Source organism: Elephantulus edwardii, unplaced genomic scaffold, assembly GCF_000299155.1.
Source record: "Elephantulus edwardii isolate Elephantulus edwardi_28Jun2011 unplaced genomic scaffold, EleEdw1.0 scaffold00044, whole genome shotgun sequence".
Classification (NCBI taxonomy): domain Eukaryota; kingdom Metazoa; phylum Chordata; class Mammalia; order Macroscelidea; family Macroscelididae; genus Elephantulus; species Elephantulus edwardii.
This window is the reverse complement of record NW_006399794.1, coordinates 14,584,387-14,609,657: the sequence shown is the minus strand read 5'-3', so window position 1 is coordinate 14,609,657 and position 25,271 is coordinate 14,584,387. Positions and strand designations below refer to the sequence as shown.

The 25,271-nt window shown below is 37.3% G+C and overlaps 1 protein-coding gene across 3 annotated transcripts in view; it reads left to right on the top strand.

Moving 5' to 3' along the window:
* FCHSD2 (FCH and double SH3 domains 2) overlaps positions 1–25,271 on the top strand; it is a 246,081-nt gene that overhangs the window by 161,917 nt on the left and 58,893 nt on the right. For 2 of the 3 annotated variants that reach the window (XM_006885557.1, XM_006885555.1), the window contains 3 exons: positions 7,009–7,131; positions 15,913–16,008; positions 17,250–17,321. In XM_006885557.1, coding sequence (XP_006885619.1) covers positions 7,009–7,131; positions 15,913–16,008; positions 17,250–17,321 — 291 coding nt within the window. The remainder of the gene's footprint in view (positions 1–7,008; positions 7,132–15,912; positions 16,009–17,249; positions 17,322–25,271) is intronic. The other variant, XM_006885556.1, reaches the window with a different exon arrangement.

Here is a 25,271-nt window from a genome sequence, read left to right as displayed (position 1 = left end):
ATACCTAAGCATGATCTTGTTGGATCAAATGCTGTTTCAGTTCCCAAGTTTCTAAGAAGGCATTAAACTACTTTGCACAGTGATTGTACCATTTTACATTCTCACCAGCAGTGTATGAGAGTTCCCGAATCAGTTATTTCCACTTGAACTTGGCTTTTGTTGCTGGGGTGGGATGATATCTCGTTTTGATTTATATCTTGTGCTGCCAATGCAAAGGCAAGGAGAAAAATGAACAGTCTCCTCCTTTGTGATTTACAGATACTGAAAACCCACTCAATGGTTAGTTATGACCCTATTCTGATTCAGCAGTAGCTAATGATCTTGACTTATTTCCTCATGTGTTTGTTGACCATCTAAATGTCCTCTCTGGTGAAATACCTCTTCATGTCCTCTGCCCATATTTCTTATTGACTTGTCTGCTTTTTTCCTCACTGAGGTGTTGGAGATTTCTGTTCATTTTAGAGATGAGTCTCTTGTCAGATGTGTCATTGCCAACAATGTTTACCCAGTCTATTGGTTCTCTTTTCACTCTTCTAGAGAAGTCTTTTGATGCAATAAGGATTTAATTTTTTTAAAAGTCCATTCATCTAGTGTATCGTCTCTTTCTTATCTGTTAGTTATATTTAATAGTCTGTGTATGCCATATGGCTTCTTGTTGCTTTTATGTGCTATTGCTTCGTCGTGACCCTATACACAAAAGCTCTGAATCCAGCTCTGAGCCAATCTCACTATCTCTGACACACTTACCCTCATTACTCCACTCATTGTGTCAATCCATCTCACCTGCAGTCTTCCTCTCCTGCGCTGCCACTCTACTCTTTTAAGCGTTTTAAGCATGATATCCTCCTCCAAAGACTGGGTCCTCCTGGGTACATGCCCAGAGTATGTGAGACGGAGTCTCAAAATCCTTGCCTCCAAGTATCAGCTTGGTTTCACCCTCTCCAAGACAGACCTGTTAGTTCTCTTGACAATCTGTGAGAAGTATATATTCGATAGACCACAACTCAAAGGCATTTCTAAGGCTTCTAAATTTGCATCCTCCCCCCCTATTTTTTATTCTTTGGCATGCCTTTATTAATTTTCCAACTTTCACAACTATAGTACACTTAGCAGTATTTCTCAGTAACTTTTTAGCTATTTTCTTATTTTCATTCATTTTTCAAACATTTTGGTTATCTGGTTTTTGTTTTGTTTTAATCTGTAGGGTTTTTTTTATTTTATACTGATTTATTGACAGTTGATAGAGTTTGAATACATTGTTTTTCACACAAGATCCTTCCCATTTCCTTCACACACACACAACCATCAAATTGTGCAACCCTATGATCAGTATCCCACCAAATCAAAATCAGAATGAGATGCCATCTCACACCAGTAGCAGTGGCAAAGTTTAACAGGACATCAGGTAATAAATGTTGGAGAGAATGTGGCGAGATAGGAACTCATACATCATTGGTGGGATTGTAAAATGGTACAAACACTCTGGAAGGCATCTTGGTGCTTCCTCAAAAAGGAATATATTTCCATATATATTTCTATATGTTGTTGTTTTTGATGATTGCTGTTGAGTTGAGCACAACTCATAGTGACCCCATGAACAAAAGGCCGAAGCCCTCCACAACTATCGACATTTATCAAAGTTCATAGGGTTTCCGGAGGCATGTTACTTAGGAAGTGGATGCTATATGGAACATAGAAATTCCATATGACCCAGCTATTCCACTGCTTGGAATATACTCCGAGAAAATGAGAGCTGAGGCACAGTCAGAGACTTGTACACCAGTGGGCATAGCAGCATTATTCACCATCATAAGAACATGGAAACAGCCCAGATGTCCAACCACAAACTAATGGACTGTGAATTTGTGGTACATTCACGCAATAGATTACTACCTTTTTTTATGATCTTTATACTTTTACATTTTACTCCAAGATCCTTGATCTATCCTGAGTTCATTTTTTTTTTATATCGTGTGAGAGTGGGTCTTGTTTCAATTTTTTTCTCCAAAGATAATCAGTTTTGTGAGCACCATTTCTTAAAGAGGTTATCTTCCCCCTCGACCTACTTAGTCAATTTCATCTCTTTATCAAAGATAATTTATCCATACATCAGTGGATTTATTTCTGGGATTTTAGTTCTATTCTATTTTTCTGTATACCTGTTTCAATTATATTGTACAACCATCACCAACATTAATTGCTGTCTGTTCTGTCATCACAAACAAAAACTTAACGCTAGGCAAAGATTCTCTTCTTTCCCCTTCCCACCTGCCCCTGATTGCTTTTGTTAAACTGATCTCAATACATTTGCCTGACTTAAGTGTTTCATATTAATGAAATTATATAATATTTGTCTTTAATGACATATTTCACTTAGCATAATATTGTCATGGTTCCTTGTTGTGGAGATTATCACCATCTATGGCAGAATAATATTTAATAGTGTGCACACAAATTTTGTTAATCCATTTATTAGTTGATGGACATTTGGATTTTATCCACCTTGTATTTGTTGGACAAATATTAATCTAACATCAACAATATATCAGACTTTGTCCTCAGCACAAAAAAGAGATAGTCGAAATAAAACAGACAGGCATGTGTCCTCCTCTCCATACCAAAATGAGCAGCATACCTCACCAGTGCAAAGTTATACACTATGATCAGATATCATGAAGCAAAAAGACAAGAGGGAGGTCTGGTGTAATAATGATTAAATGATGCTCTTACAGGTATGGATAAGAACTAGATAGGCAGGAGGGAGAGAATAGAAGTTATTCAAGTCAGAGGAAAAGAATTCAGCAAAAAGGAGTATCGGAGGAACCAAAGTAGGTACATAGTAAGACAACTACAGTGAGAACAGTAAGTGAAGAAGCTGGAGAGAGAAACCAGCTTCTTCCAGATCATGCACTCTGATTTTTTTTTAAGATCATCATAAATGTAATGGATAACTTGTGGTAAGCAATCAAGTAAAATAAGAAATTTAGGGTGATTGAGTGCCTTGGTATTATCTTGAAACATCAAACCAAAAATATCCCCTGAATATTCCTAAAACCCAATAATAGTTTAGCTTCACTAGTAAAAAAAAAAGTCTCTTTGAGCATTATATTCTTTTAAGAACCATCTGTATCAGATCAAAGCAACAACAGCAACTAGAAAGATCAGGGAGCAGCAAGCTTATATTAATGAAAGAGAAGCAATTCAGAAAAGAGTGAGAAGCATACAACTTGAATATATAATCAGTGTCACTAAATTATAGGTGCAGAAACAGTTTAATCGCTGCCTGTTTTGCTGTGAATATTCTCAACAACATAAATAAATAAAATTTAGAATGGAAAAAAATTTAAAGTATCTCCATAGCTATGGTGTGGAAGCCTTTGTGAGAGGGACAACTGGCACCAAATAGCTCATTGCAGTGATCCAGATGGCATAAGCAGTGGCTGTGGAGTTTGGGAAGAGGGGTTGGTTTTGATAAATATTTAAAAAGTAAACTCAATAGGATTTAATAATTAACTGGATATGAAAGTAAGAGGTGAAACCTTGACTTTCGAGTTTTTTAACTGGGCAAATGAGCAAATAGGGTAGCAAATGAGAAAAGCAGGTAAAAGAGAGAATGACTCCATCTAAAAGATAGTTTGATCTATTGATTGGAAAGTCAGAGAAGGGATTTCTTGTCTGGTCAAAACTAAGATAGTCTGACCCAGTTGAGATAAAGTGCTTGATCCTCTAATTCACTGTTGATTATTGTCTTCGTGCCTTCTTGTTTTGATTTCTACGAACTGCTGTTTAACCTTTCTCAGTTCATTTCTATTCAGTGGTCATATATTGCTGATCCTCTCAGCGAAGTGTTAGGAACAAAGGGAATGAGCAAGTGGTGCCTGCTTTCAAGGCTTGATTTGTTGAGGAAATCAGACTTCTGGATAAATAAATTAAATACAGTGTGAACAAGAATGGCGGAAGAGGCTACAAAAGCATTTTGAAGCCTATCTTTGGTACCTAATAATTCATCCAGCATTTTTCAGGACTACTTTTCTAATAATCATTGGCTTTTGAATAAAAATCTGTATAAATATGCAGTGTGTTTTCTAATCATAAACCGTGATGAGACAGTACTATGCAACAACGCTTTGAACTTCAATCTCTGGACGCCATGAAGTGTTCAGACAGTTGCCGTTAAGGGGAGTCAAGGGGCTTCAGTCAGTCATCAGACCATCATTCATTTCCTGAGCTTTGGATTCCAACTGTTTCTTCATTTTTATCCCTCCTTTGTTAACTACGTACACTAGCAATAATTGACCTAGGCCAGGATGTTTCCAGCTCTCAATCTTATTTACCAGGAAAAATTGGTGCATGACACATTGAGCAACCCTCAAGGGTATTAATTAAAATTCAGAGATTTCTGAATGTTGAATAGGGTGTAAAAGTGATTTTGCAATTAATCTGTCTGCTGAAAGAGATTTCCAACCACTTGGCCCATTTTCTACCTAATGTCATTTCATTAAGCTGTACTTGGGTTCTTCAAACCCTTTAATGTGTTTGGTGTGATGAGTAATCGTGCATTTTTCCTGAACCAGTATAGCTTGCCTGTCAACTAATTCATTGTTTATCTGTTGTTGTCCTAAGATCCAGATTAAAGCATTCATTCATTCATTCATTTATAAATTTTTTTAAAAATACATGCTATCAGCCAGGCACTGTAATAATACTCATGACATACAGAAGGTTGTGGAAGCACCTCTTGTTGTTAAATGCCATCAAGACAAGTATGACTCCTAGTGACCCTGTGAACAACAGATCTGAACCGTGCCCTATCCTGTGCCATCCTCATCATCTCTGACACACTTGGACCCATTGCTGCAGCTACTGTGTCAATCCATCTTATTGGGGGTCTTCTCCTTTGCTGACCCTATACCTTTCTAAGCATGATGTCCCTGGTTTCCAAGGAGTACCCCTTGCTTAAAACATGCCCAAAGTAGAAGCACTAACTAGTTGAATCAGTTTTGTAAAGCCCTTGGAACTTGGCAAATGGTTAATAAATGTTAGTTACCTCTATTAAACATCATTATAAATGGATATTTCTCATGAATAGGATTACACTGTATTTGTCCATTTGTGTCTGACCCTTATAAAAGTGAATCCATGTCATAGTATTTATTAGCTCTTCATTCTCTTTTTATACCTGGATAATATTCTAGTGTGTGTATGTGTATACACAAAACAGCACATTTTATTTTTCAATCACCTGTTGGACATTTAAGTTGTTTCATTCTTTACCAAGTCACAAATATTTACTGGAAATAAATCTTTTCGCACAAGCAGTTAGGTGCTGTTTGTTTGCCAAGTTATTGTGCGTTTCCTTTTTTAACTTCAGTGTTAGATATTAGACATCTGTAATTTGACATTCCTTGGGTGTTAGTAAAGAAAGATGTCTAAATTCAAAACTGGCAACAAAAGCTCAGTAATTCTAATCCATTCTCATTTGGTAAGGCATTAGCAGCCACGTTGAGGAGGTAAGCATGTCTTATTGAAAGAGTCCTAGTCATGCAATAGTTCAGTATTCAGCTGCTAATGGAAAGCCTAGCCATTTGCACCCATCTAGAGACATTGTGGGAAACAGTAGTCAAGTAAAATTTTTATATTTAGTGGCAGTCTTCTTCCAAAAGTTTTCAGCCTTAGAACACTCTGGAGCAGCTGTATTCTGCACACGCTTGGAATCACCAAGAGTTCAAATCAACTCAACAACAGCAGCACTGAAGGGTCCTAAATGTTAGTAAAGCTAAAATGAAATACATGGTCGCAAGAAATTACTTCTTGAACGTCTTTATAGTGTTTGGTGGTTTTAGTTGTGTACTGTCAAGTTGGAACCGACTCATGGCTGACACTCTAGCAGGTGTTCAGAGGCAGTGTAATTGTATGGGAGGAGTATCTTAAATGAGATTTAAAGACTTTGTTAAATGATGATTCTGAATTTGTCGTGACTTTGTTCAAAACCAATATTCAGTTCCTTTAATGAAAAATATTGTCTAGCATTAAAATGGGTAAAAACATTTTTCTTTCTTTTTTAATCTTTATCCTCTTTCTTGGTGGATAAGAAGTTGCACTGTCAGCCCAAAACTAGGCAATTCAAATCTACTAGCTGCTCCTACAGAGAAAGGTGGGCAATTTCCTTGTGTGCTGTTTACTGCTCTCAAAAACCACTGGAAGATCAGCTATGAGTTGGTTTAGACTCAACAGAAATTAGTTGAGTTTCCTCCCTCTTCAGACCTCCATCCAGCTTGCACAGTGCCCAGGCATGGTGACTATTCAGTTTTTATTGTAGCAAGCTCAGGCTTGATACCTTGATACCTGGGCTTCACCTTTAAAACACATGGCTCGGGCCTGGAGATGTAGAGCATAAGCCACAGATCCCAGGTTCAGGTTTCATTCCCGGTCCCAGGTAAAACACCTGGCTCCTTTTTTTTGTTTGTTTGCTGTCTTTTGTAACTCATGATGCCTATATTGCCATTTGCTAAATTGAAACAAAATAGTGCCAGTTGATTTCCTGGAAACACGTTTATTATCACTTAGCCAAGTACTTTAGTAAGGCAAAAAAACGCAAAAGCATCAATGATATTGTTTTCACAAGTTCGTGAAAATCATGTTCGGACTTAGCATCAGCAGTTGGCTTTGAGAATGTTGCGTAATTATATGGAAAGCATCTTAAGAATTTTCTATCTCCTATTTAAAGTGCTTAGTGGTGCCATCTAGTGGTATAAGTACCTGTGCTGCGCTTTTGTTCCTCAGTGCTGTGGGGACAGTATACGTTTTACTTTTTCTCTTCCTGTTTATTTCGAGAGTCAGTATTCCCACATGATATTTTATTGTTTATATTTACTTTTCTATAACAATCTGTCTTTCAACTGTTTATTGTAAATCTTGGATTTTAAACTGAACTACTACATTTCTTGTAGGCAGTTAGGGATTGTGTGTCAGCCATTTTACTTTAATTTTTTTATTCCTGTGTTCCAGGCTCTTGATGGAAATGTGTATGACCACCTTAAGGATTATTTAATAGCCTTCAGCCGCACTGAGCTAGAGACATGCCAAGCTGTACAGAATACATTCCAGTTTTTATTAGAAACTTCTAGCAAGGTAAGACCTAAGTTACTTTCAATGATAAAGTTACACATTTCAGAATCTAAAATGTTTCCATATAAACTAAATAAAGGTGTCAGTGATGTTGGAAGGATGCTTTAAAGGACACATTTCCTGGAAACAATGTTCTTTTTAGCAAAGTTACAAAGTGTTTTTTGTCCTTGTCGAGTTGGTGAAGGTGGTATCAAATGGGAAAACAGAGAGGCTGCCATAGCTCTGGCCAGCTCAGGGCAATAGCACATTGCTTTACACACACACAGAGACAGAGAGAGGACAGGCAGACAGAGAGAGAGAGAGAGAACTTTTTAAAAAATCTTTGAGTTGGTTTTTTTTAAAAAAAATTCATATTATGTTTCATACGAGCATTCTCATACATTGTGTTTTATAAAATGAATCACTATTAATATGTTCTTCCTTCTGCTTTGGCTTCTCTGCACTCCCATGCAATATTCAGTTTCTTTTGACATCCATTTTGGTCTTTTCTTAATTCAAGACACTAAAGAGCTAAACAAAAGATTTCAAAAGGCAGTGGGGGATGACGAAGTAAAATATTACAATGAAATGTGCAAGGAGCTGGAGTCAGAAAATCAAAAGGGCCGAACTCGCTCAGCATTTCTTAAGCTCAAGGAACTGAAGGACAAATTCAAACCTTGAGTTGCTATAATCAAGGATGCTTTAGGCAGAATATTAAATGATGCAGGAAGTATTAAAAGAAAATGGAAAGGATATTCTAAGTCACTGTATCAAAAGGAATTGGCAGACAGAGAAGAATTTAATGAAACAACATATGAGCAAGAGCCTATGGTGATGAAGGAAGATGTTCAAGCTGCTTTGAAGGAAATAGCAAAAAATAAGACCCCAGGAATAGATGGTATACCAATTGACATATTTCAGCTAACAGATGCTGCCCTAAGTGTGCTCACCAAGTTGTGCCAAGAAATCTGGAGAACAATCACTTGGCCAGCTGACTAGAAGAGATCTGTATTTGTTCCCATTCCAAAGAAGGGTGACCCAACAGAGTGTGGAAACTATAGAACAATATCATTGATTTCACATGCAAGCAAGATTTTACTAAAGATTATCCAAAACCCACTGAAACAGCACATAAGCAGAGAGCTGCCGTAAATCCAGGCTGGGTTTAGAAGGGGTCATGGTACTAGGGATATTATAACTAATGTTAGATGGATCTTAGCTGAAAGCAGGGAATACCAGAGGAATGCTATCTGGTTTTCATTGATTATACAAAGGCATTGACTTTATTGATCATAACAAACTGTGGCTGACTCTGAGAAGAATGGGAATCCCAGAACACTTGATTGTGCTAATGCAAAACCTATACTTGGACCAAGAGGCACTCGTCAGAATAGAGCAAGGAAACACTGCATGGTTCAAAATTGGGAAGGGCATACACCAGGGATGTGTCCTGTCTCCATACCTTTTCAACCTGTATACAGAACATATTATCCAGGAGCCTGGGCTCTATGAGGAAGAATGTGGCATCAGGATTGGTGGGAGTTCTATCAACAATCTGTGTTATGCAGATGACACAACCCTGCTTGCTGAAACTGAGGAGAACCTGAAACACTTGCTGCAGAGGGTCAAGGACTGCAGTCTCCAATATGGATTGAGGCTCAGTATCAAGAAGACAGTTCTCACTACTGGACCAATTGGCAGTATCAGGATGGATGACGAAGAGATTGAGATTGTTCACTGCTTTAGTTTGCTTGGCTCCACAGTCAACACTTTTGACACCAGCAGCCAGGAAATTAAAAGATGTATTACTATGAGAAAGTCTGCTGTTAGGGACCTCTCCAAGGTACTGAAGAGCATTGGTGTCTCTCTGGAGACTAAGGTGCGTCTCATACAGGCCATGGTCTTTGCAATCACTTGTTATGCGTCAGAGAGTTGGACAATGACTAGGAAGGATAGAAGGAGAATTGATGCCTTTGAGCTGTGGTGCTGGAGAAGAGTATTGAATATACCATGGACTGCTAAGAAAACAAACAGATTTATCCTGGAGAGGGTTAAACTGGGCTGCTCCTTGGAGGCAAGGATTCTGAGGCTTTGTCTGGCATACTTTGGACATGTTGTAAGGAGGGACCGGTCCTTGGAGAGAGACATCATGCCTTGGGAGGGTGGAAGGACGGCACAGGAGGGGAAGGCCCTCTGTAATGTGGATTGATTCAGTGACTGAGGTAATCAGGATGGGTGTGTTGGAGACAGTGTGATTGGCACAGGACAGAGCAGTGTTTAGGGCTGTTGTACATAGGGTCGCTATGAGTCACAAGTGACTCGACAGCACATAACAACAACAACATTGATCTATGCCCACAATTACTCTGTCTTTTCAATCCCCAGTGGATCTTTCCTAATTCCTTCAAATGCATTGCTTTTGAAAAGAATGATTTAAAGAGATTTATCTTCCACTCAGATGAATTTTGAATAGTCTCAACTTACTTATTTGAGGAAACAACAAAATGAAATGTCAGTGCAAATAATAATAAAAGGGATAAAAGGAAAGCAGCAATTTATAATTGATACTGAAATAAGTATTCATGGTTCCTTTCTTTAAACAGTCATTCTTTGACAGTAATCTTTTCATTCAAAACATAAAATCTATCAGTTTTACTGATTTTGTGGTTGCTCTTATAGTCCGTCACCTTCACACCATGCTTTCAACCTTGTGTATAGCATGTGCTTGGGTTTGGTCTAATGTCAATATTTCTGCTTCTACCTCAGTAAATTTAGCAGTACTTCTGGGGCTCTGACCCAGACCCAGGGCTGCCAAGTAGAGCTATTCCAGCTATTACCTAAAGATTTAAAAAAAAAAAAACCAAACACAAAACATTTGTAGAGTTGATTTTGGCAGGGAAATTTCACTTGCCTCCCTTGCCACTTGTTTAATTTCTTGGTTCCTTATGGTCTTTATTTCTATTAGGTTCTAAGATGTTAGCCTCCCAAATCCCACCATGGCTTTTATTCTCAGTCTCTGGTACACAAAGTTGTCTCTGTGATCATGAGGACCATGCAGGATAGGGCAGGGTTCAGGTCTGCTCAGAGGATTGCTGTGACCCATAGTCGACCCACAGCACTTGTTGTTGTTGTATACCACTGAGTTGGAGCTGACCCTCCAGCAACTTTTCAGAGGCAGTTAATTGCACAGGAGATTGCCCACCCTTTTCCCAAAGAGCAACCAGTGGATTCGAACTGCTTGCCTTCAGGATTGCAGCACAGCTTCTTGCCAGTATGCCACCAGAGTTCCCTTAACAGTAATTTTTTAAAAAAATAAAATAAAATTATAGTTTCTTTATTTTTAATCAGAAGAGGCATGTTTCAGCACATTTTTAGTCCTCCATCTTGACCAGGCGACTCATGCATAAAAATTACAAATCTTGGGAATGTCAAAGTCTTTTTCTTTCTTTTCTGTTCAATGGAGTTTTGACCTGGAAATTGACAGTCTTATATATGAATGCAATACAGCAAATAATTTACTTTTTTAAAAATCAATAAATCAGAAATCAAGTACTGCAGCAATTTTAAATTATGTTTCTCTGAGCTGGAGATATCAGAAAGCCCCTTGTAAATACATTGGAATAACTTTTCCATACTGTTATGCTATAGGAAAATCCTTAACTGTCTTTCAGAACTTAAGGATTCAATTTTTAGATACTTCTGCCTAGCATGGATTTCTAGTTGTTAGACCTCAGTAAGTTAATGTAGAGAATTTGAGTGTGAAATCTGTCAGAAACACAAGTAGGGTGATTGTTAACTGATAAGAATAGAGAAGACAATTATTTATGTATTTAGCTTAGCAATAATTAATCATCCAATAATAGTACGTTTCCTCAGGAAAAGATGAATTACAGTATAATAATTATCCCAAAGAACTATGTTCTAATTACTAGATGTATGGATTAGAGATTAATGCATTTTAACTCAGGGATTTAAAAAGGCATGGAGACATGATCAATGGACAGTGATTTAAAAATACTTTTAAAGTTTTCTAGGTAAAGAACGATTGGTGGATATAGTAGAAAAGAAGTTAAGTGTCGAAACTGAGACTTAAGGGGGAAATGGTCTATTGAGGATCATTTAAAAATGCATATGATAAGAGCCTTGATTTTTGGTATGGAGAAGATGATGGGGAATGTTTAAATGATGGGGATATTCCTTGAGAAATATCTTCATAGCATCACCTTTTTCCTTCATCTCTGCATTACTGACCCACTCTTACTTAAGACCTCCATTTTCCTATCACTTTATTGTATTGGAGTGATCTGTATGTTACTGTTCTCCTGGAAGCTTTGCCACCTATATTTCAGACACCAACAGGGTTACCTACACACAATGGAGAAGTGTCTGACTCAGACAGACTAGGAAGAAGGACTTGGCAATGTACTTCTGGAGGGAAATGTGACTAGACAGTATTTCTATCTGTTGTACATAATGGCACTGTGAGTCAAAACCAACCTTGATGGTGCCTAACTACAACTTAGATGAAATGTCTCATTGCTGGTGAAGTTGTTAGGGGAGGTAGTGGAATATTGAGAAATACTGAGCTAATGCAGGGGCTATGTGGTCAGATGTGGTAGTTTGGGACTAGTTAGTAGAAAAGGTTCATTTACATCACTCAAATGTTTGATCTTTATCCTGACTAAAATTGATTACCAGCAGAGAACTCTGCAGGAAAATGGTCCTAGAGAGTAGGGGAAAGTCTAGAAAAGGTCAAACTAAACTAACAGACTAAGGATCAACTTAACTCAAACTCAACTGTTGTCAAGATTGTTCTGACTTGTAGCGATCCTCCTTTGGATTGTCAATGCTGTAATTCCTAACAGGAATTACCTTTCTCCATTGGTGAATGCAAACCACAGAGATGTACAGCTTCTAAGTTAGCAGCACAGCTCACTAAGGACTACACCAGGCAGAGCTCCCTAAATGCACCGAGGCAGGCAGGAGACTAAGGAGGTCTGAAGAGATAAAGAGATTAACTGGACTTAAAGACAATTCTTTTTTCATTTTTTAATTGCTTTGAGTGAAAGTTTACAGAGCAGTTGGTTTCTCATTCAGTCATTGACACAGATTTCATATCATTAACAACAATTAGCCTTCACACAACATTCTCACCTCTTCCCTGTGATTGTTGTTTCCATTCATTTTTCTGCCCATTTTCTTTTTTTTTTAATTGCTGTCAGTCATTCATACATGTTTCCTTTTGTAACAACAGTTAAAGTTATATATTGCCATTATTTACAACATCCTATCAAGACCTCACTGTACCCTCCCTTTCCCTTCACCTTACTCATTCATTTGCTGATCTCTGCTCTGCCTCTTTCCCCTCCTGTCCTTGCCTGTCAGCCCTCCGGAGTTGCTTCTATTTTTGGGTAAACCTGCCCTTATTCTTTCTTCCTCCTCCCCCACCCCATTTTATTAATTAGGCATGTCCTGTCTAAATTAATTGTAACACATGTTGTCCGATCACCCATTCATTTCAAGTTGATCTTCGCTTCCCCTAATCCATTACAGTGTTCATTGCCTGTCCATTCTTTTTTTCCTGCTTTCCCCTCTTTCCAAAACTGTCCTATTTTTATAATGATAGTTTTACAGAGTATTCATCCTTTTGTGACTTGAGTTCTTTCAGTCAGCATAATGTCCTCTAGATTCACCTTGTTTTCTATGCCTCCTCCCAGGCGAATATGTGCGATTGATTGTTCTAAGGAGTGAGTACTTCTCTGGTGTTATTGTTCATCTTATTGGCATAATTGATATTTGGCTAAAAGTTGAGCCACAGGTTTGAGTTTAGTTAGAGGCTCAAAACATAGCAGAGAGCCATAGTCTCAAGGGTTCTGCCATTATCTGTTAGACTAGTAAGCCTGGGCATTTTTGTAACATTCAGTTTTTTTAATACATTTTGTCTCCTTCTGATGTGGACCTTCTCCCGTGATCCATTTTAGAATAGTCAGTGATAGGACGGCACCATCCAGTTCTTCTTCTCTCAGAGTAGTAGAAATTGAAGCTGGTACAGTCCATTCCTTGGAGAGGGACATTATGCTTGGGATGGTGAAAAGACACAGCAAGAGATGAAGACCCTGGAAGAGATGGATTAATTCAGTGACTAGAGTAATGAGATAGGTGTATCAGAGACAATAAGATTGGCTCAGGATAGAGCAGGGTTCAGAGCTGTTGTGCATAGGGTTGCTATGAGTTGCAGACGATTTGATGGCACATAGCAACGACACTAATCCATTAGTCCTTTGGACTAATTGTGCCTATGCATCTTTAATTTTCTTTGTTCTTTGTTTTGGACTAAGAGAGATCATTAATTACATCTGGCTGCTTCAGGACATTTCTGAAGTAGAACTGATAATTATATAACCCTCAACTTACAAAATAGTTAAATATGTGAGAGTAAAAATATGTAATTTCACATCATGCTTAATAATTTTTCTAGAATTTTTCATATAGCTTGAAGTTGGATTAAGATACTTTTATAGAGAAGAAAATTAACTTAGGGAGTGTATGAGGCCATGCATGTGCAGTGTTGCTTCTTTTTACTATCTCTTTAGCTTCTATTATTTTCATAGAAAATGGATTAAAAATTTATAAACTAGCTTGGGCACATAAAGAGAAGCTTCCCTTTTCCTCCATACTCACTCTTATGAGTATTTCATTCCCCAAGGATAAGGAATAAATTAGATGCTCTTATGCCTAGATTGAAAGTAGAAGGAATAAAAATTTAATAAGGATGATGTATCTAGGAGATGTGCCCTTTGTTCCAACTACAAGAAGAGCTCACACCTACAAGTCTTATGCCATGTGCTTTTCTATTACAAAGAGCTTGTTATTTTTCCCTTATTATACTGCTTGCTAACAGCAACCAAGGAAATAGTAACCCAAAGGAAAATTTAAGATTCTAGGTTTTTATTATACTTCCATTATTACTTTGTCATAAGAGATGGGGGGGATTGATTCTCTTTTTTCACATATCTAACATACAACTGTACATACTGCTGAGGACATTTTGTGGTAACCTGTGATGAACTGTAAATGTTAAGATACTCTCTACAGCTTTCATCCTCTAAAAGAAAGGAGCTGGCTTTGGAGCTTTTGTTAATTTTTAATTATTGATGAAGCTGGGTTTTTGCCTTAATAATTTATGAAATGCTTTGTATATGTAACTGAAGCCAATATTGGCATAGATATTTCCTCTAGGAGAGTTGTTCTAAAGGTAGTTCTTCTGGCCTTTTGAGTTTGTTTATGCATGCTTGCTTTCTGTCTGCATAATGAAAGCCCCGCTGATTAATGGCATGTTTTAAAATTCAGAAAATAATGTTAGTCTGTATTTCTTTGGAGATGATATTTTCTATTGTTGCCATTCTTAATACCTTGAAGACTAAAAAACTAAACTAAATAATCTCTTTAATTATAGGAGTTGAGAGTAAAATATCAATTATCTTTCAGAACTTTGCACGGAGATTTTTTTTTAATATTGATAAAATTATTCATATATATTTCTCCACATTCTAAATGGATTAGAATCCAGGACATCATAATGTCTGTTCTAAAAAATAGATTATACAAAAGCAAATATTTTTAATAATGGAAAAAAAGAGGTGGTAACTTGATAATAGGCATTAACATTCTCTTTTGGTATTAGAAATGTCACTGTCATCACTAAACTCTCCAGAGAATCAAGGGGGGATAAGTCACATTTTAAGCACTACACAAGTTCTGTCAACTTGAAGTCTTTCACATAGTAGTGGGAGTTTTGGGGTTTTGTTTTAGGTTTATTGGGTTTTGTGATTTATTTGTTTTCATAGCAGTGGTTTTAAAATTTGGAGGTGAGCTAATAAAATCTTTTCTTTTTTTCTTTATTCATTTTTCACCTCCTGAAATAGGAGGATGGGGCAATTGCATTTATTTCATTAAGAATTTGGACTGCCAGATTTTTTTAGCCCATTTCATGAAGGAGTTATTTTAATTTTGATAATCAGCTTAAATAGAATTCCTTCCCAGAAGCCCTTCTCTATGTGGATATTCCTTCCCAGAAGCCTGTCTATATGCGGATCCCTAGTTAATGGTTTCCAAGATTGGATTCTGTAAAACTATAAACTCTTTGGGCAGGGATCATGTCTTACATGGTTTTAGTATTCCTAATGCCTAGTTTACAGACTGAGGTGCCCCTGATCGAAGCCATGAATTTTGTTGTTGCTATTGGAAAATGGACAATGAAGAAGAAAGACCGGGAAGCTCCAGTGGCTTAGTCTGTAGAATGTTGTGCTGTTAACCCTTGTATAGCATCTCTCTGGCCATTTAAGTCCACAAATAGTTCTAAAGGAGAAAGATGGGAAGGCTCCTCCCATGTGATTTACAGCCTCTGAAAACCTGCTGGAGGGTCAGCTAGGCGTCGGTTCTGACTTGACAAAAACTAAGAAGGTTCTTTTATCATTTGTTTTAAACACATACTGTTGAATGATTTATTTAACACACACACACACAGAATATTTAAATTTAATAGGCAATGACTGTGTCATCTAACAACTTACAAATGAATTAAAAACCGATTTTCTTTGTAAGCTTTCACCTAAATCACAATAACAATGTTGGGAGAAAATAGCTACTGCATTTAGCCTTTTTAAAGTTAGTGAATGCTATAGAACACTTCCAAAAAAAAAAAGAACACTTCCAATTAAAACAAACAAAAAGAAGGCTTAAAAATAGGTAATTACTGAGCATTTAAAATTTATTAAAAGTCTTAACATTTTTTTTCCTCTTTAGGTGATACGGGACTATAATCTTCAGCTGTTTTTACAAGAAAATGCTGTCTTTCACAAACCCCAGCCTTTCCAGTTCCAGCCTTGTGACAGTGATACTGTAAGGAGATGTAGATCTGTATTGTATTGCTATGTAGCTGTGTTTGTGCTCAAATGACTGTTATTCCTAAAATAGATATAAAAGCTGAATGTATCTCACTAACTTTATATCAAAACTATAAGAATGCAAAAACACTGATAGCTTTGTTTCTAAAATATGGCAAAATGGACCCAAAGTGGTATAGTGGGTGTTGAACTACTAAAAATTGGTGGTTCAAATCTGCTGTCACTCCTAGGAAGGAAAAGAAAAGGTACTCTAGTCGCATTAAGATTTACAGCCTCAGAAACCTGATGGAGGGTTGCCATGAGTCAGAATGAACTTGGTGATAGGGTAAGTCATGACTAACAATACCCAGTTTCTTTTGATAGTTACTTTCTACTAAATTGGTTTCTGTCATAAGACACATTACTGAAAATCTGAAAAGCATACTGAGGGATAGAATGTTCTAGCACAAATCCCAAATAGACAATTTTTTAAAAGTAGTATGATGATCTTTTGAAAAGTTGATCATATATTTTTGTCCATAGGTATACTCTATAAAAAATATTTGCCATTATTTGAATTTTTTAATTGATGATTTAATTGCCTAAATTTATTTTAAAAAAGTGTCACTTCTATGAGTGAAAAAACATTTGTTGGCAAACCAGAATATGTTCTCAATTTAGACAGGCCAAAAGGTCAGTGAAATTATATATGAGAGGTCTTTTTGTAAACTGTAAGTCAGAACCATGACATTTATAGTACAGCTTCAGTGTCTAATGATGTCAGCTTAGTAGAAATCCCTTTGTCTAGAGCTGTCTTCACTGTCATTCTTACATAACTATTCATTTTAGTGGCCATTTAATGGATATAGGAACTTTATATATTTCAGCCCTCTTTGTAGCAATATCATTTATTAGCAGTCATCTTTAGCTTATTCACGAAATGACATTGTCATATAATTTTACATCTTTCAAGTCTGTGATGAATAGATAGAAAATTTGAAAATAGAAGATGTGGATAAGAGTGTAAAACTTAAAACTATGCCTAATTTGAGATCATTTTATATTTACCCATTTTCTGAAGAACAATCAAAAGAACAGTGATTTTCTACTCATTTTTCTAAAACCTAAATAGCAACTGTAAAAAATCTTCTTTGTTTCTAGACACTATACTAAATGTTCTTAGCTATTGTACCCATTTGCCTTAAAATTCTAACTCTGTCCTATGTTTTCTGTCCTTGTGCAATCTTTACTGGGCAGAGGTTAACAGCTGCCCAACTGGTGGATATTGAGCTCTCCCCTGTCAGTGCTCTCAGAATGACCATAGCTGAGGTATTTGGGGTTGGGGGCTGAGGGAGGGATGGATGTGTGGGCTTGCATGATAATGGAGGGTGGAACCTAGTATGGAGCTAAAAAGTCATATGTGGAAGGGGCCACTGCATGCATAAGCTGTGGCTTTCCGTTTTTCTAGTCTAGAGATTTCCTTTCCTGTTTATAAGGGAAAGCTTGAACTCTCTTCATTTTATGCCTCTTCTTATCTAAAGCACCTTATTTTTCCTCAACATGGGTGTTGGAAAGATTTAAGAGCTAATCTTACCAACCCCCTTTTTTAAAGTAGAGGAGTGGAAGCTGAAGCTTAGAAAGGAAAAGGAACTTGTCTAGGAAAATATCATGAACTTATGGTATTAGTGTCTTGATTACAGTATCAATGTTCTTTCCTCTCTGCTAATTTGTCTGTTCAGCAATTTATTCTTCAGAATATAAAAATGTAAATATCTACACTTTTCTAAAATCATTCTATTTGCCATTATTTGAATCATTCTGTTTTGCCATTATTTGAATTAGCTATTGAACAAGTCTTTAGAGCAATCATTTTGAAACACTTTTAATGGCAAAATATTTCTGTGTATAATTTTTGTTTTTTATAGATTGTTCTTACTGCCCACAAGGTGGGGAGAGGGAAACACCCTTCAATAATGCTTCACTGGGTGTATATATACAGGTACTGTTTTTTCCTGTGAGGATGGAGTCGTTCGTGCTTTGGTTCACATGCTTACCTGTTTTCCTCTTACGGACATAGCACTAAGCGTCTCATGAAATGGGGAGCAGCAGTTTGTGCTCTCTCATTCTTCCTTCCAGGTGACTCAAAAGCCTGTGAGAAAGGAGTGAGCATGCCTATCTTCCATTGTGCTTTTATAAATTGCTCTTGTTCCCATCCTGTCTCTTCTTTACTTCCACAAACCTTGAGCTCCTATACAATGTGCTAGATACTGAGGGGAGCTATGTGATAAGTTAGAGACTCGGGCTGCATGATGAACTTACTGACTGACGTGTACACAAATAAACCCAATACGTTATAGCGCTGCTCAGTTATGGATATATCCATTGCATCTTACAATTTTTCTACATACCATATAATTCACCCATTTCAGGTGTACAATTAATAGTAGTAAATCTACCAGGTTGTAATCATCATCATAAATAAATTTTAGAATATTTTCATGATTCCTGAAGGATCTCTCATATTCATTTACTTAATTCTCATTCTTACTTTTGCTTCTGAAAACTATTAATCCACTTACTGTTTGTAAAAAAAAAACAAACCCAAACAAACCTAACCCTATTGCTTTAAAATCAACTCTAACTCATAGCTACTCTATAAGACCGAGTAAACCTGCCCCACTGGTTTCCGGCCTGTCAGTTTTAACAGAAGCAAACCACCGCTACATCTTTCTTCCATGCTCTGTCTTTACCTGTTTGCCTGTTTTTGCTGAATAGTATCTCATTATTTGAATATGCCACATTTTGTTATCTATTAATAATTTTATTGATATTTAAGTTGCTTTTCTGCTTTTTCATATTATAAGTAATGCTGCTATGAACACTTGTGTTCAAGTCTTTTTATTAATATACAAACATTTGTAAGACATATTTTTATTTCTTCTGAGTACATAGCTAGAGGTAGAATTATTGGGTTATTTGGTGCATTTATTATATTTTGCCTTTTTAGAAGCTGCCAAAATGTTTTTTCAGAGTAACTGCACCATTTTACTGATCTGTCAGAAGTATGTCATGATTCTCATTTCTCCACATCCTCACTAACATTTGTTATTGTCTAACTTCCAGATAATATAAATCCTAGTGGTTGTAAAGTAGCACCTCTTTGTGGTTTTTATGTATATTTCCCTGGTGACTATTGCCTCCACTCATCTGTCAGTTTTCTGTACTCTGGGGCTTTTTTATTACTCCGATGCCAGAAGAGATGTAATTGGTATTTCAAATACCAACAAGGTCATCCATGGTGGATAGATTTCAGTGGAACTTTGAGAACAAGACAGATTAAGAAGTAGCCCTGACCATCTGCTTCTGAAATATTGGGCCCTTGTAATCCCTATGAATAGCAGTGGAGCGTTTTCTGGTGTAGTATGCCAGATGAAGTCCTCAGATTGGAAAAGACTCAAAATATGTCTGGGAAAGAGATGCATCTTCAAAATAGTGTCTACTTTACTGACATGAATAGAATAAAGCTTTCACCCAAGGAAGGCCCTTCATTTGCTGAAGGCAAATGGCTTAAAATGAGAAGAAACATCACTCTAGTAGCAGTGGCAAGTTTAACAGGACAGCAAGTAATAAAAGTTGGAGAGGATGTGATGAGATAGGAACTATTATACACTGTTGGTCGGATTGTAAAATGGTACAACCACTCTAGAAGATAACTTAGTGTTTCCTCAAAAAGCTGAACACAGAATTTCTATATGACCCCACTATTTCTCTGCTTGGAATATATCCTGAGAAAATTAGAACTGAGGCACAAACGGAGACTTGTAAACAAATGTTCATAGCAGTATTATTCACCATCTCAAGAACATAGAAACAGCCCAAATGTCCATTCACAATCAAATGGATTGAGATATTAACAGTACATTCACACAATGGAATACTGTGCAGCATGCAGGAACAATGATTTTGTAGATCACTAATTAACTCAGGAGGAACTGGAGAGTATTATACTAAGTGAACTAACTCAGTCTCATAAGGTCAAATATTGTATAAGACCATTATTGTAGGACAAGTATGAGGATCCAGGGGGGAGAAGGTGAAGCAGAGGGGTGAGGATGGGCAGGGGGGTAATCATAGGGTCGCACAATTTGATGGGTGGAAGGAGGGGAGGGTAAAGGAAATGGGAAAGATGTGGTGTGAAAAACAATACATACAAACTTTGTAAGTAAAACAATATCAATTATTTAAAAGAAAAGAAACCACTGCAAACATCCATTAATAATTGGAATGTCTAATTTAAGAAAATTGGAAGTTGTCAAGTATTAAATGGAATGCATATGTTTAATCAGACAATCACGTGGTCACTATGTCAGGAGTGACAAAGAGGAATAGTATTGCATTCATTATCGAAAAGAACATTTCAAGAACTGTACAGTGTTGTCAGTAGCAGGGTACCATCCAAATGCATACTAGAAAGGCCTGCTGATATGACTACGAATCAAATTTACAAACCAACCACTAAAGCCAAAGCTGTAGAAATGGAAAGATTTCCACCAACTTGTGCATCTGAAGTTGATAAGGAATGCAACCAAGATGCATTAATACCAACTGGTTTTTGAAATGCAGAAGTTAAAAACAAAGAAGAATAGCAGTCAGAAAATATGGCCTTGGTTATAGAAATGAAGCTGGAGGAACTAGTTTGATAAGACTCTTGTATAATCAATTATTTATACATTGCAAATACTGTTTTTTAGAAAACTTGATGGTGACTATAACACCATTTATTGCACTCTGCATTTCTGCTGCCTGGGACCCTTTAAGGTGCTTCAAGAGTAAAAAATGTGCCAGGCCTAACTCATGATATTTTCTGTTGTTGCATATGCTTGTGAAACTTGGACAATGAATAAGGAAGAACATGGAATGTATGCCTTTGAATTATGTTAGCAAACAATATTGAATCTGCCATAGACTATAAAAAGAACAAACAACTGTCTTGGATAAAGTGCAGCCAAAAGTGCTCCTTAGAAACAATAATGGTGAGATTTTGTCTCGTATACTTTGGCTGTGTTATCAGGAGGGACTAGTCTCTGGAGAAGCATATCATGCTTAGAAAAGTAGAGGATGAGCAAAGGAGAAGACCCTCCAGGAGATAGATTGGCACAGCGACTGTAACAATAGATTTGATCAAAGTAGAGCTGATGAGGATGGTACAGCATTAGGCAGGGTTTCATTCTGTTGTAGATCGAGATAGAGCTGCTTGATTCAGCGCCAACTTGAAGGCACAAATCTCCAGTAACAATAAAATGGCTAGTGGTGGTCTATTAGCTGTTTGTGGATTTTCATTTTGGGGGTCTCTGATCAAATTTTTAGTCTGTATTATTATTTATTGTTATTATTTCTTCATTTTATGTATTAGATCTTGAAGATGAATTGACGTTTGTCCTTCAGAGATGAGAAACAATAGATCAGGAAATGAAAACAGTTGAAAATAAAAGCAAGCATTCATTGAACATCTGTGCTGGACATTTTTAGAGTGCATTTACCTATACTAGTGCATTTAATCCTCACAGCAAACCCTATGGTGTAGATTTTATTTACCCTCATTTAACAGATAAGAAAAAAAAATAAGGAACTCTCTTACCTGTGCAGCCTTCATTTCTGTGGGGCTCAGTTACCCTTCAAAGCTGGAACTGAAATTACTCACTCCCATGGCTCAACTTCCAACCAAACAATGAATAGGCCTGTAAGGTGGTTAATAAAACCAAGGAAGAATGTACTTCTTAGATCAGTTAACCATACATGTTCAAAAGGGCAGTATTTATCTAGAGATAAAGCTCAGAAGGAAGGGAGAAGAAAAAAAGATGAATGGAAATAGAAGTGGTAAGAATGATGTTACAATGTGGGGATTGTAATCAGTGTCATAAAACACTATGGATTGTTGAATTGAAAAGCAGTTTACTTACTTACTCATCATAAGTTTATGGGGGGGGAAATTGGTCATGGTCATTCAGCTAATAAACAGAGAAGCCAAGAAAATTTGAAAATGCATTAGATTTACATAAAATGACAAGTGGTCTAGATATTGATAGATCTGGAGGTGGTAAAGAAGTCAGATAACACGATAAATAAATATAAGTTGCATCCACTTATGTTCAAGTTTTATATATGATAGTAGGTTGAGAACTGTGGAACATACTATTAAGTAAAAGAGTAGTGTGGTACAGTGCATTGCTAATGTAGTCCCCTTCTTGCACAGTATTCTTTAATTTCTAGTTTCATAATTGGAATTAAGTTTTTAACTTTTCTTTCATTTACTCAACAAATAAAATTATACTTTTGCATCTTTTATTGCCTTGCATAGATGTATATATTTTATTTATAGTTAGACAATATATTTAGGGATGTCAAGGACTTTTGAAGTTATTACAGTGATCTGTTCACCCTAAAAAATCTCAAGTAGAATATCACAGACAGAGTGGAAGACAATGTCAAACAAAACTCAATATGACCATATTTTGTGGTCTAGTAGAGACTGAAGGACCCCGCAAGAGTATGTCCTCAGTAACCTTTTAAGCCTGTAACTAAGCTCACTCAACTTTAAGCCAAATATCAGACATGTTTATAAGGTGAACAGTTAACACAGAGAAGTATTCTCTTCTTGGAAAAATCGATCATATAGGCAATATTTGCCTCGGGAGAAAGCTCAGAAGGCAGGAAGTAATAGGACAGAAAGATGAAGAATCACAGGACAGAAGTGAGAAGAATGCTTTTGCCACTTGGGAATAGTAAAGCCATAAAATCGGTATGAATGATTGCATAAAAAAACCAAGTACCCTCTAAACTTTCGCTCAAAGCATGATTTTTTTATTTACATAAAATTATTAGTAATACATTAACTCTAATGTCTTCTAAATATTTTTATATACTGTGTTAAAAAAAATTTAAAGCACCACAGAACTTTTTAATGTAACCTATTATTGCAATGCTTTCCCTACAAAAATGCCTATAAAATGTATAATGAAACATTTATAAATACAACAGCATTACCATAAGAATTTAATTAAGATTTGAGATTGTTGCATACCTTTTGTTTGTTTTACTTTTGTTTTCTGCCAATAAATCAAAAATCCATTTAGAGCACTACCTGACCCCTCCTCATGGCAGCAAAAGCTTGGGCACAGTAAGGTGGTGATTAAGTGAGCCAGGTGGGTGGGCACCGAGCTCTGGCCCGGCCTCCACGTGCCCCCGCCCCCCGCCCCCCCGAGCTCCACACTCCTGATGCTTCACAGGTGTTGAGTCCTTCCCGGCTGGGACAATAGTGAAATATTTCCTGGGCCAGAGCGTGCTCCAGAGTTCCTGGGACTATGTTCACCACCTTCTGTCAGCGGTACCCGAAACCCTACAGCAAACATGTCTTAAAGGAAGATATAGTACACAGGGAGGTTACCCCTGACCAGAAACTCCTATCCTGGAGACTCCTGACCAAAACCAACAAGATGCCCTGCTGGGCTGAGCCATTGTTTCCTGCCAGTGTTGCTCACTCGGTGTACATCCTGGAGGACTCTATTGTGGACCCACAGAATCAGACCATGACCACCTTCACCTGGAACATCAACCATGCCCGGCTGATGGAGTGGAGGAATGCTGTGTTTACTGTGTCAACTCTGATAACAGTGGTCGGACTGAAATCCTCCAAGAAGCCTGGGTCTCCTCTAGCTTATTTGGTGTCTCCAGAGATGTCCAGGAATTTGGTCTGGCTAAATTTAAAAGCAGCATGACCAAAACTATGAAGGGTTTTGGATACATCTTGGCCAAGCTACAAAGTGAAGACCCTTCTGAGACACTTGTTGAAACTAAGGAAGCCAAGGAAAAGGCAAAAGAGACAGCACTAGCAGCTACAAAGAAGGCCAAGGACCTAGCCAGCAAGGTAGCCACCAAGAAACAGCAGCAGCAGCAGCAGCAGCATCAACAATTTGTGTAGCCATCAGCCCTGCACCCCCTTCTACCACCATCATCGCACAGCAGACAATTCAGCTCCAACCCTATCCTCAGTGTGCTCTCTTATTACAAATCAACATCCAGCCCTATCTATTGCCTAAGAAATAGGCTGGGGTGAGGGGCAAGGTTCTTGTTTGGCATCTATAGAGCAGCAAGCATGTCATCCTTGTTCTGTGCTGACTCTGCATGTTCCTCCCATTTGGCAGCAGAGACACAGAAAGTATAGACTTGCCTGGGTCAGTATACAAGTGAAATGGGAAATGCTAGACTGTAAGCTCCAGAGGACAGGGATTTGTCTGCTCTATGACATGTCCCAAGTATTTGGAATAACATCTAGTACGTAATCAGCATTCAATAAATACCTGTTGACTTCAGTTAGCCCAAGCTCTGGAGTCCAGGCTTTGGTTGGTAAGAAAGTAAGTAAATCAATCAATCAATCAATCCCTTTTAATTTTCTTTAGTATTTGAATTTTTGGATCTATACTTTGAAACTATTTACTAAAAAGAACTGGCCAAAGTAGTTTTATTTAGCCACAATCAGGTCTTTTCTCTCTAGCCATGGAAATAAAGAATAGAGAATCTTAGTATCAGCCATAATAATAAAGGACAGTCATCAGTGGTATGTTTTGTCTAATATACTGATTTACCAGAAGGTGGAGTAGTTCACAGGGAGTTGTGCTGCTAACCCTAAGGTGGCCTCTGTCTGGTGGTTCAAATCCAGCAATAGCTCTTTGGGAGAAAGATGAGCACTTTCCTCCCATGCATTTATAGCCTCTTGAAAACTTACTTGATGTCAGTGAGTTTTTAGTTTCAGAGAGTTAACTTAAAAGTATACTTTTTTGCTTATATTTCTGTAGTGTTACTGTTTTCAAATGTGCTCTTTATGTCCGTAAATATGATTTATCAGATGATACCAGAAAGCAAAAAATCTCTTAGAAAGATTAGAGTACAACTTTCTCTGCTGAGCTGAAATGCACGATTATTTGGAAGAAGGTATGGAATATAATCTAAAATTCCCCCTCCCTAAATGAGGATGTTCTGTGAGGGAGCATGGACAGGTGCATTGCTTCAGGTCTCAGGAATCACATGGGTGTGGTGGTGGTGGAGATTCCACAGATGTTATACACTGGAGAAGTTGTGGCCTGTGGGGTCAGGTCCTGGCAGTGTGATGCCCCGTGTTTGTGTCCTAATTCATATTAACCTCGATGATTCAGCTTCCTCATATGTAAAATTACTATCTCACTGGATTGGAAAATTATATCATTTGAAGCAATTTGAGAAAAA